Below are 12,498 nucleotides of genomic sequence, written 5' to 3'. Positions count from 1 at the left end.
TGAGCATATAATCCCTTCACCTACGATGCCAATTTATGCTCGACAAAGAGCAAAAATCACGAGCCAACCTTTCGACGAGGTTCAAATTGGTATCCAATTGTTTTAATACGGCTTGATGATTTAAAACAACTCAAGCTCATGAGTTGAACGAAATTGAGTAAAAAATAACCATATTATCTAACAGATTTGTATTAAAAACAAGTCATATAAAATTCTATCACTCTAGAAACATCTCGAATTGAACGAGTTGAACAAATCATTGAAAGACTTCATTCGATAATTCTATCCACTTGTTTGCTCGAGTCCGACTTCATAAATCTCGACTTCGAGCAAGGGCACAATGGATAAAGCAACAAAGTCCGATGACTATAAAGATGATCTGATACTTTAAAAGGACTCAAAATAAAAAAGTTGTAAAACAAATTGTAAAGTCCTAAAAACAGCTCGGATTTAAACGAGTTGTATGAAATCAGATCAAGAAATAGCCACATTATTAATTAAATAATTTGAAATAAAACCTTAAAACTACTCGTATCCAACGAGCTAGACAAGGTTATACTCAAAAATAATTACAAGTTTTGAAATAAATAATTTGTATTAAAACAAGTTGTACGAAATCTGAACTATAAGTTTCAAAAATGAGTTGTATTAAAACAAGTCATTAAGCTGCAAAACAACTCAAACTATGATTTGTCCGATCAAGAAATAATCATGTCTCAAAATAAGCGATTTGTACCAAAAACAATGTCGTGCAACAAATATATATTCTTCAAAATAGTTCAGTATACAACGAGTTATGAAAAATCAGAGTAAGTTCCAAAAAGGTGATTTGTATTAAAACAAGTCATGCATCTTCAAAATAACTCGAATGAATGAGTTGTACGAAATTAGGACAAGAAATATTCTCTGGTTAAGCAAGATGTGCTAAAACTAGTCATACAGAGCCTACAAGCCTTAAATAACTCGGAAAGAACGAGTTGTACAAATCAGTTCTAGAAAAAAGACTTGGCCAAAAACAAGTCAAACATAAAACGACTTGTAATATCATATTACAGTACGACAAAGTAACAACTACACTACAACAAAGTAATAGCGCATGAAAAAGCGCACAAATAGTTATGGAGTAACGTTACATAATTCAAATCATGTTGAGTTGACCGACTTCCTTGGCTTCAGACCTCAAAACTACTATACAACTTCTCCACAATTCAACATTTCAACTTGGTCATCTAATTGCTCGAGTCTGACTTTGTAAAACTCAACCTCTAGCAGGAGCACTGTTCATATCCTGACCCAAAACATAAAGTCAGGCCAAATAAGGATAAAGACCCATCCAAAAAGGGTGGCCTCTTCTACTTGTCCGACCTCATAAGAGGTCGGGTACGACAAGGGGGTCTAGCCCTGTTTATTTAAAATAAGTAACTACCTTCTTAAATATCTCTTATTATCTCTACTTCATTTAGAAGGTAGATCTCAACAAACTCCTAAGATAAAGGAAACGGTTATCCACCAACAAAGGTGAAACTACTAAAAAATGGTTATATTTTCTACTATAAATATACTGACATCCCTCAGATATATTCACGTTTTAATCTACTAAAACCTACCAAAAGTCCTTGCTAACTTAAGCACCCCCCACCTCCTCACGAGAAACTTGGACAGGCAGTACCTTGGCATCAACAGGTTGGACGCTGCCATACAAAGGAATCTGGACCTCACGTTTAGGTCCAAATCAACGTTTCAGATAACTCTCGAAACAAAAAGCAAGGTAAGTGTTCCTCCCCACTATTCTGGTTATCACCCTCATATAATATCATAGGGAGTAATCTCTTATTTTGTAAGGAGTAACCATCTATAATATTTAGAAATCATTGTTAAGAAATAACTAAATTCAATATTATTATTTTATAAATACTTTAACATACATGTATTTTTTTTAGTTTAATCTAGTATAAAACATGCTTAAATTCTTGCTGATTTAAACATCAAAATCTTTTGCATGTATTTTTCATTATTTAGACGAAAACATCAGATAAATTACCATTTTGATATTTCAGTCAGATTTTTTCTCAAAGACATTTAAACCTCATATTCAAGTCCTAATACATCTTAGTTTCAGATAATACTTCGAAAGAAAAAAGTACTATTTAATCTCCTAAAATAAAAGCTCACTACTAATGGTATGAATATTTTATTAATTAGTTGAGTACTGAGTTGATTGCAAGGGAATGTCTGCACATTATAAAATTAAGTACTTACTAATTAAATAAAGGAGATGGGATGGATATATTGCCTAATTTTTGTTTCATTTTCATCTATAAAATTCTTTATTTTTAAATATGTTCAAATGTTACAAAGTAACTAAAGGTTCTTACAATTCTTTATTGATCTTTTTTTGGTGACAAAGAAATTGAATTTAAAATAGAAATTTCATACATAAAAAAACTTTTCTAATTCTAATCCGATTTAATATCTAATGAATCCTACCAATCTATCCGATTTATTTTTATTTATTGTTGCCTTTGAATATTTATTATTTTTTTAACAATGTATTATTTTCATTTCTTAGTGCGTTGTTAGTAATTTATTACTTTTAGAATATATTAAAGTCCTACTTTAAATAAAAATATACGTTTAACTTATTCAATAAAAATTGTATAATAAATAATAAAGTAAATATTTTATAAAATATATAACTTTTATTATTTTATATTGAAAATATTTTATTAATTCTAAGATTTTTTGCACTCTAACCACAAAATTCAAAACAATGTAAGAATACAAATAAATTTTTTTAAATTATAAAAATTTAATTATAAATTTAATGAAATAATAAAGATATACAGAATCATTTTAACTATATTCTAATATATTTATCTAAAATTGTTTAAGAAATTAATGTAAAGATAGTGTTGCATATAATTTATTAATCATTATCTAAAAGTCTACTCAATAAAAAAGAATGTCGTTAATCTCACTAATACAAAATGCTCTATGAATACCACAAATTAGTCGTTACATATTTGTATATATTTATTATGTATTATAATTACATATATATTATTTTACCGAGTTAACATTTAAATTGGTCACTAATTCACGTTTTAATTTGAACCTCAAAATTTCAATTAATTCAATTTAATTTCATAACTTGATATCTGTAACTCATGTTAGTTCTTAAACCATTAACAGTGTATTGAGATAGACTACCGATTATCATATATGTTAGACTCTTTAACAATTATCTGACATAAGAATTATAACTTTTTCCTTCAATTTACTTTTTAAGGAGTTTTTAAAATCCTTAAGCGAAGGTTTAATGCTTCAAAGGGAGCAAATTAAGGTAAAAGAAAGTTTGAATTGCCATTTTGAATTATCGTTAGAAAATTTAGAAGAATAATCGTCAGACAGTTTTTTGACAAAAATAATGTCAAAAATTAATATAAGTCACAAACGCTATGTTGTGAGACCAAATTAAGTAAATTAAAACTTAATATCATATTTAGTCGCAAGTGTAAATTTAGGGATTATTAACTCTATTTTAGGCAAGTAATCAACCATCCAAATAATCAAATATTTCACTATCGAATAATCAAATTATTTCACAACTTAATAATCAAGTTTATCATAAATACAACAGAAAAACCAGTTTTATCAAGTTTATAGGGTTTATCATAATAATCAAATTATTTCACACCATAATAATCAAATGTTGTTCCTAAATGTAAATATTAATTGATAATATAACTTATGAAATTTGATTGTGTTGTATGTAAAGTTTGATTATACATGGAAATCTAATGTAAATCTAATTTGATTATGTTGTTTATGAAATTTGACTATAAAAGATTTAAAATAAGAAAAATAAATATATTATTACATAATAAACACACTGAGTTATAATGTTATAAGGTTCAATGAAATATAGCTGAAGTTTATATTTACCCATGCCATAAAATAAATTGGAATAATTAATTGTTCTCACCTTATATTTTAATTTTGAAACTAAGATTATAAAACTATATCATATGAAAGAAATAACACTACTACTACCGCTTACTATACTACTAAATAATAATAATAATAATAATAATAATAATAATAATAGAAAAGAGCATAGAAAAAGGAGAAAGAAAGTGGGAGGGATAGAGATCAGACTAGGAGCTTTAAAATGGTACCCAACATACGCAAGAGAATAATGTAACTCCAGTAAGGTGTCAAAGTCAAACAAATATTACTTGAATAACAGAATCATCAGTACTCTAAAATCTAAAATATTACTTGAAGAGGAGGGTAAATCTAGAAAGATGCACAACAACAAACACAAAAATCAGTACTACTAAGTTCCCTACTTGATTTACGAATCTATTACCCTCATAATATGCCTTGTTAAACAAACACTTGTACAAGTTGTTTCACAATCAAATTTAGGTCTAGGATCACGTCATTGTTCCTAGCATCTGCCGGAATCCCTATGGATGGAACAGTTGCTGCTGGGGTGGGGGCTGGTGTTGGTGCTGATACTGCGGGGGCTGCTGCTGGAACTGCGGCAGGTTAAACTGGTGGAATTGCTGTGGGAACATGAGCTGTGGTTGTGGCAGCTGCTGGTGCGGTTGAGGTGGTGGTGGTGGTGATGGCGACGGCTGCATCGGTGGCGGCTGCTGCTGCAGAGGCAGCTGCTGCTGTGGTTGTTGAGGAATAGTTTCATCTCTTAGGGGTGCATTGAGGTCCATAGTTCCCAGTACATCCAATTCTTGGAGTGCTGCAAGTGCAGTTACTGGACTTTCATGGTTGAAGTAAGGCCTAAGCACGGCCAGAGATTCCTTCACTTTTGCTTGCTGCAAAATTATGACCATCATAAATGTGAAAATGTAGCCTTTTTTTAATAATAAATAAATAAAAGGACAGCCTGCAATACAAGAGTATCCTGCGCTAACGCAAGATCCCTGAAAGGGTATAATATACGCAGCCTAACCTGATAATTGTATCAGTAGCTGTTTCCACGGCTTAAAGCCATAAACAATAGATAAATAAAAAGAGAAGGAACGTTCAAACTTACGAAGTGTTCAAGCTTCCTCCGGAGATCTTCATTTTGTGAAGTACCCGCCAATATTATATCCTATCCCACCAAAAGTAATGCAAATGAATATATGCAAATAAGAAAAATATATAGAAACTTACCCCAAAAAAGGATAAAACAAAAATGAAAAGCAAATAAAATATGTAATTTTAAGAAAGCATATTTGCAACAAAAATTATCCAATAAAAAGTATGGAAACAAAAACAATTTCGTCAACTACAAAAACACCCACTCAAAAGAGAGAGGGGGGGGGTTATATTGGCAATAAAAATGATCCGGGGGTGGAAAGAAAGAAAAAAGTATGACACCGTAAGCATAACAAGGTAATTCGGATTTTAACTCATACTTGAATAACAAAATTGGCAATAGAAATTAAGGAAAAAACTTGCCTTCCAAAAAATGGACTATGATACATGTACACAAAAACTTTAATAAGTACTAACGTGTCTAGTAATCTACTTTTATCGACATCATAATAAACTAATTGTACAAGAAAAAAATGTTATCAAAATGATAAGTATTTTAGTCTTTAAATTCAAATTTTAAAATTGGCAAAAACATAAGGCCTAGGCCAGGTAACAATAATAAACTAATTGGACAAGAAAAAAAAAGTATTGGTCTTCTAGCAAATGTTTTTGAGTTGAAGTGTTAAAAGTAACCAAAAATTTAAAAAAAAAACGAAAAAAAAAAGCATAAGACACATAACAATAAGTCAATAACTCAAAGTTAAAAAAAAAAAAACATGTTTCAAAAAAGAAAAAGTCCTCGGGATTAACTTTTATTTAGTCAAATATTAGTCAACTTTTCTTTTTAAATTCTAAAAATTTTATTCTTTTAAGAATTTAGGATTTATAATTTACTGTCAAGAGTTTATGATTTAGTGTCAAAATTTTAAAATTAGCAAAGTAATTTTAAAAAAATTAGATGATATTGATTGAAAGAAGGTAATTCCTTAGCATTACTCTTCAAGAAATTATATTCTCTGAAATATTATACCTAAATAGTACACAAAGCTTGCTTATTTAGTACAAAAGATTATTGGAACTTTTTTTAATATACAGTCATAAATTACAAATATGATTTTTTTGGTGTACATATTGAGTATGAATTTTTAATTTGTAAAATACCCACAATATCAATTAAAGAAAAATCTATTTGACAAGAAACGTTATAATTGAGAGGATGATAGTAATAATTTTAACACCCACTGAAGTATTTCACAATTTGCACTTATACGACAAAAATAAAATATTTACCAAGTATCACACAGAAATAAAAACTGACATGATTGCCAATAAACAATATTGCTTGATAGAGCAATTTCTATAATTTCAGCAACCCTAAATGTTAGAATAGGGGAATAGGGAACAACAAATAAGGTAATTCACGTAGTTCAACTCATCACATAAATAAGTTTTTTGTTGGCAGTAAAAATAATGAAAAGAAGAAAAACGTGATTAGCAACAAGAACAATTTCCATAAATTTAAAAAACGAGAAAAGTTTGGACAGAAAACAATAAAAGAATCCATAAATTTCTAGGCAGAAATAAAAACTCCAACAAGTATAACACAAACATAATTTTAACTATATTTTCAATAAAACTAATGCCGTGTAATTTATAAACAAGAGCAATTTCCGTAAATAAGGAGGGGAAGGGGGAAGAGGGGGAAGGAAGAGCAGGCAATACCAATAAAATAATTCAAGTATTTCATGTTACAATACAGAAATAATATCTTAAAAGAACTTGGCAGTAAACATATTGCAATGAATAGGTCGCAAGAGCAATTTCTACAAACAGAAAAAGGAGAAGGAAAAAAAAAAAACCTTGGAAGACCAACCTTTTCCCAGCCAACAATAAAGCATATAAAGTATTTCAATGTGAAACAAATAATAACTTTCGAAAGAAAGTATATTGGCTGTAAAATTGATTCTCAACATATGAAAACAAGAAATAATTACTATATATCCAGAAATCCGAATGAAATAAGGGGAAACGTAACAATAATATCACAATGAATAAGTATAGAAAAGTGAAAAGCAACTTTTCATTAGCAAATGTTAATCAATTTTTTATTGTAAATGTATTTTTTATGGTTAAAATTTGATGATTAGCATTTAGGATTTCAAATTTAGAATAAAAGGGAAGTTTCAAAAAAAAAGTTGGCTTATATATGCAACAACAATTTTTATAAATTGAGAAAACCGAGCAAAATAAATCAAACATTTCAAGTCAAAACACAGTCACTTTGGAAATTATATTGGCAATAAAAAATGATGTATATACAACAAGAAAAGTTTCTATAAAATTCAGAAAACCAGAAAAGAAAGTAGGTCAGATAATAAATAATTCAAATTTGTATAGACAGACATAAAAACTGTAACAAGAAATAAACGCCTAACAACTACTGTATAACAAAGAAACTATTTGATAACTGTATTAGCAATATAACTTATACAATATAATATGAAACAAGAACACTTTCTATAAATGCAGAAACATCTAGGACAAGTATCAATAATAAAGTAATTCTAGTATCTCAACTCATAACACACAAATAATATGTTAAGTATGTTGTCAACCAAAAATTATCCAATATAGGTGTTTGTGCAGACAAGAACAAATCAAAAACCCAAAACTAAAAGGACAGCTAACAAAAACAAAGCAAATCAAACATTTCAACTTTATAACACTAAAAATTTAAGTATATTAATTGGCAATAAACTGATACAATAAAATACAAAATTAAGAACAATTTCTTTAACTCAAGTTGTTCAATTCAACAGAAAAGTAATAACTTTGGAAAGCATAATATGCAAACAAGAACAATCTCCACAACATCCTAATTCCCTCCACCCTAAAAAAAAAAAAAAGAAACACAGAAACACAGAAAAGTTAGAACAAGCAAGAATAATTAAGTAAATTGATAAATTCATGCATTTCATGTTTTTAGCTCATAAATCATAACAGAGATATAATAACTCTAACAATAAAAAGTATATTGGCAATGTAACATAATATGTAAACAAAAACTGAATAAGCATCATAAACCTAAAAATGAAAAGTATAAAAGTAGCAATAATAAGGTAAGTAAATCAAACGTTTCAGCTTATAATACAGGGTGAAAAAATTCAATTATATAGAGAATAAAAATAATTTCAAACATCAGCCTTCAACATACTTTTCTATGAACCATTCATTTCTTGTTCCAAACAGCAGAATTTACTATCAAATTAATGAAATTATGCATGTCAACAAGCATTTTTTAACAGATATACCTTGCAGTAACGATAACCTTCAAATGAAAGTTTACCAACCAAAAATAAAACTACAGAATGTCTTATATAAAAAATTATAAAAGGAATCAAAACTGATTTTGGAATGTAATATTAATTTTATTAGTCCACATAATTCACTGAAAAGAAAAGAAAGGCAACAACAAAAAAGTGAGGGAAAAGAGAGCTAAATCCATAAATTGAGAAAGCAATTTTATTTGTTTGAAATTGAGTCTTTAAAAACCAAAAAAAAGGGCGGGGGGGAATTAACCCTCCCTGTTTCATTTTGTAATTCTAGGTAATTATTTCTCCAAAAGAAACATGAAAGTGAAATACTAATTAGACTGCTTTAGAGGGGAAAAAAAAAAACAAATATCACTCACAGAATGAGTCTGATACTGATTTATTTAAATTATCCAAAACACAAATTCACAAGAAATAAGTTCGTTAAATCTAGCATATGTTAGAACAATTGCTTGAACTGAGAAAGAAAAACATTAGCAGCTATAAAAAGATTGCTCCCTATCCACCAAAATGATGAAACAGAAAGTGTGAAAAATATGATTACAAACAATTTCCACAAACTCAAAAAGAAAGGAGCAGAGAAAAATGTGTAACAAAAATGAATAAAGTAATTAAAACAATTCAACTCAACACAAAACCAGTAAAATTTATATATAAAAAAGTTCCTTAATTCAAACTGCATAAATCGGTCATGTTAAATTAACTTCACAATAGTTATAGACATTAAACTTGTAAGTTAAAAAAAAATTCAAATCTCTTACACAGACATATTACCACAACATTTTCAGCCAAAATCACCTTCAAAGTGAACATCACCAAAGAATGAAAGAAATAAAGTAAAACTGCAGGAAGCCAGGAATATATTCAAAAATGTATCTTGGTACTAAAACCAGAATGTTTTTAATAACAAAATAGTTGTAAACAATTGACTAAAGGTATAAACACAAAAAACACAAAAAAAAGGCAATAAATAAATGACTGGCTTTTATGTTTTCAAAATAGTTAACTTTATTTTGAATTAGAAGCGTGATTATGAGGAAATATCATTCTCTACTTCAATTCCATGCAAGGCCCCCCAAACAGAAAAACAGAATTCATAAGTCATTGAAAATTAATATATATGACTGACTTGTAGTTTCTTTTGGAATTAGGAAAACAAATGCTTTAGCTTTAGTCATTGAAAATTAGGAAATAAATGCTTATTGTAAAACAAAGTCCGGAACAAATATTTTACTCATCCCTAAAAAACACAAACTTTCCAGTTCATACATTTGACGTTTAAAATATAAAATACAGAGAAAAACATATAAATAACCAAAACATTTTAAATCAAAACATCGAATATAAACCATCTTGGAAAAAAAACAAATTTAAATCAACAAAGAGTTTCATATAGAACTTTTGCGTTCTTTTTAGACTGAAAGTATGCATAATTTCATTCCAAATTTCAGACTGCATAATTTCGTTCCTCTGAAATTATGCATGTCTTATAAAAATCATTTACAATTTTCTTTTTTCTACATAAAGTTCTAATGATAAATAAACGAAATTAAAACAAACAATAGTAAGCTGTACACAATTAATAAAAAAATAACTTGTAACCAAGAAATTTACAAATGATTATTTTTCTTTTTCTCCAAACTTCACTAGTTAGAAAAACCAGAAAATAAATCATTTTCAATTACAGGTAAAAATCCCCTCAAAACATCCCCCCCAAAAATGAAACATAAGACATTTATAAAAGTCAAAGAAGATATTGTACTAAATACTATTTACGCAACCAATCCAGTACAGAATTTAAAGCATAAATATCCTAAAAAACCAAACTTTACTCCAAATATAGCTCATAAATCTAACACAAACACAACGCCTTAACTACTCAAACAATGCAAAAAACATAAAAATCACAGAGACTAAGAATGATTCATGTCAACACAGCAAGAAAAACACATCACCTTCCTCGGGCGGCCAACTGGCCTTCCACGCCCGCGACCACGTCCACGTCCGAAGGTACCGAAGCCGTAACCGCGAGCGCGTCCACGTCCGCGGCCCCTTCCGCGGCCAGTGGCACCGACAGCAACAGGAATTATAGCACCCGTGACAGCCTCACCAAGAATCCTCTTCGGGCGTCCCCTGGGCCTGGGAGACCCAGCAACAGGAACACCACCGGCAGGCACAACCACGGGAGCCGGCGGCAATGCAGTCACAGCGGCGTCAGGATCAGAAACAGCAGCGAACGTAACAGGAGTCGCCACTTGCTGATTCTTGGCCGGTCGGCCCGGAAGCAGCAGCCGGACCACCAGCAGGCGAAGCCTTCGGAGGACGACCAGGCTTCCTCTTCGAGTTCTTCGAGCCCGGAGGACGCCCTCTCCGACCCGGCGTAGCAACAGCCAGGCTTGTATTTGGCGTCTCCGCAGCACCTGGTGCAACCTCATTCTTCTTCGGACGACCCCTCTTCTTCAGCTCCGAGCCAGGCTGCACCGCAGGCTCATCTGCAAGCCCTAGCGCGGCCCACACAGGCTCAGCATTCTGCTGCTGCTGCTGAGGGACATTAACATTAACATTCCCAGCCAGCTGTGGCTGAGGCTGTGCCTCAAGCTGGGGGAGCTGTGATTGGGGCTGGGGCTGAATCTGGGCCTTACGAGGGCGTCCCCTGGGCCTGGAGGACCCAGAAGGAGAAGGGTTAGGGTCGGTAGCGTCAGCAGATCTAGGAAGCCTATATGATTTCTTGACCATTTGAAGCATGCCGTTGTTCTTGAGTCGGTTGAGGTGGTGAGTGAGCAAAGTCGAGTGAGTTGGTGGTAACTGCTCCTTGTACACTTGCTCTATGTACTTCGCTATCGCTCTCTTGCTCGAACCCTCTTTCTCCTTCAGCGCTTCGATTGCCGTGTATATCATCTGCAACAACAACAATAACAATATCAAAACCGTTAGAGGACCGGACCCAGGGTTTTGCTTTGAGGAATTAGCGAAATTCAGCTGACCTCGGCGTAGGGAGGGTGGCTGGGAGCAGCGTTCGTTCCGGTGCTGGCCGGCGGCGGAGGAGAGTGGTTGTTCGGCTCCTGGAGGAAGGGCACGGTGGCGGGGATGGTTGGCATGGGGAGGGTGTTGGTGGCCGGACCTGCTGATGGAGGGATCGAGGATGGGTCCATGGAGAGAGAAAGGGAGGGGTAGATTCGAAAATTGGAGATGGATGGGGTGGATTTACGGCAGAGAGAGAAAAAAGAAAGAAAAAAAATGTAGAGAGAGAAAGAGAGAGAAAATGAGATTTTTATTACAGAGAGAGAGTGAAGAGTAGGTGGTTTTGTTGTAAAATGGAGTGTGTGTGGGGGTGGAAATTGGGAATTGGGAAATGGAGAAGATGGAGAAGGAAGCTGAAGAAGAAAGTAACAAAAACAAATTAGGGAGCAAAATCAAGGGTTTTTATTTTAAGTTTATTTCGATCTGTGTAATTTGGACGGTTCTGATTTATCGCCGATGATTTATTATTTCTATTGGGAACTTATCCTACCCGTTGATTACGATCCTAAACGCTTATCTCTTTTCCCCCTCTTTGCTTAGGATTAGATACCTGACGTGGGCCAAATCTGTCGTTTTCCTCATCTCATCTCATCATATTTTCTCTCTCTTTTTTTTATTTTTCTTCCAAATTTCATTTATTTCCCCCATCGATTGCTCTGTTCTCCGGATTTGCAGTCCGGGGTTTGCACTTTCGCCCCTTTCTTTTCAAATTTGGCTTCTACTACTTCTTCTTTTTTTCCCTTTGTTGTGTCTTTGCATTTTCAACTTTCGGCATTTATGGGTAGACACTTGTTTCTACTTAATTGCTTCCTGCATCTTAATGAGAAGATGAGACTTCAAGCTCTTTTTCCTAGTGTAGCACTAACATGATTACCTGAATGTTTTTGGCCTTCAATGATTTAAATTTTCATTAAGTGATTGATTATAGTGATAAATCATAAAATTTGCATTGAGAAAATAAATTGATTGCTGGAAAAAGGCAAAAAAATTTTGATATGAAAGTAAAATAAGTGATATATTTTAACATGATAATTTTTTATATTTTTTAAAATTGTGGGAGTACACAAATCGGACCCTCCGATTTGTGTTGAAAAAGTTA

General features: G+C 31.9%; 1 protein-coding gene across 1 annotated transcript; it reads right to left on the bottom strand.

The window, feature by feature from the left end:
* Positions 1–4,165: 4,165 nt before the first annotated feature.
* LOC107490665 (uncharacterized) lies at positions 4,166–11,765 on the bottom strand. The gene is given in 5 exon segments (XM_016111464.3): positions 4,166–4,838; positions 5,060–5,119; positions 10,334–10,657; positions 10,659–11,276; positions 11,363–11,765. Coding segments are annotated over 5 exon segments (1,536 nt in total). The 5' UTR covers positions 11,531–11,765; the 3' UTR covers positions 4,166–4,472.
* Positions 11,766–12,498: the final 733 nt, after the last annotated feature.

This window comes from Arachis duranensis, chromosome 5 (genome assembly GCF_000817695.3).
Source record: "Arachis duranensis cultivar V14167 chromosome 5, aradu.V14167.gnm2.J7QH, whole genome shotgun sequence".
In the NCBI taxonomy this organism is placed as follows: Eukaryota; Viridiplantae; Streptophyta; class Magnoliopsida; order Fabales; family Fabaceae; genus Arachis; species Arachis duranensis.
This window is presented reverse-complemented; position numbering and strand designations above follow the sequence as displayed.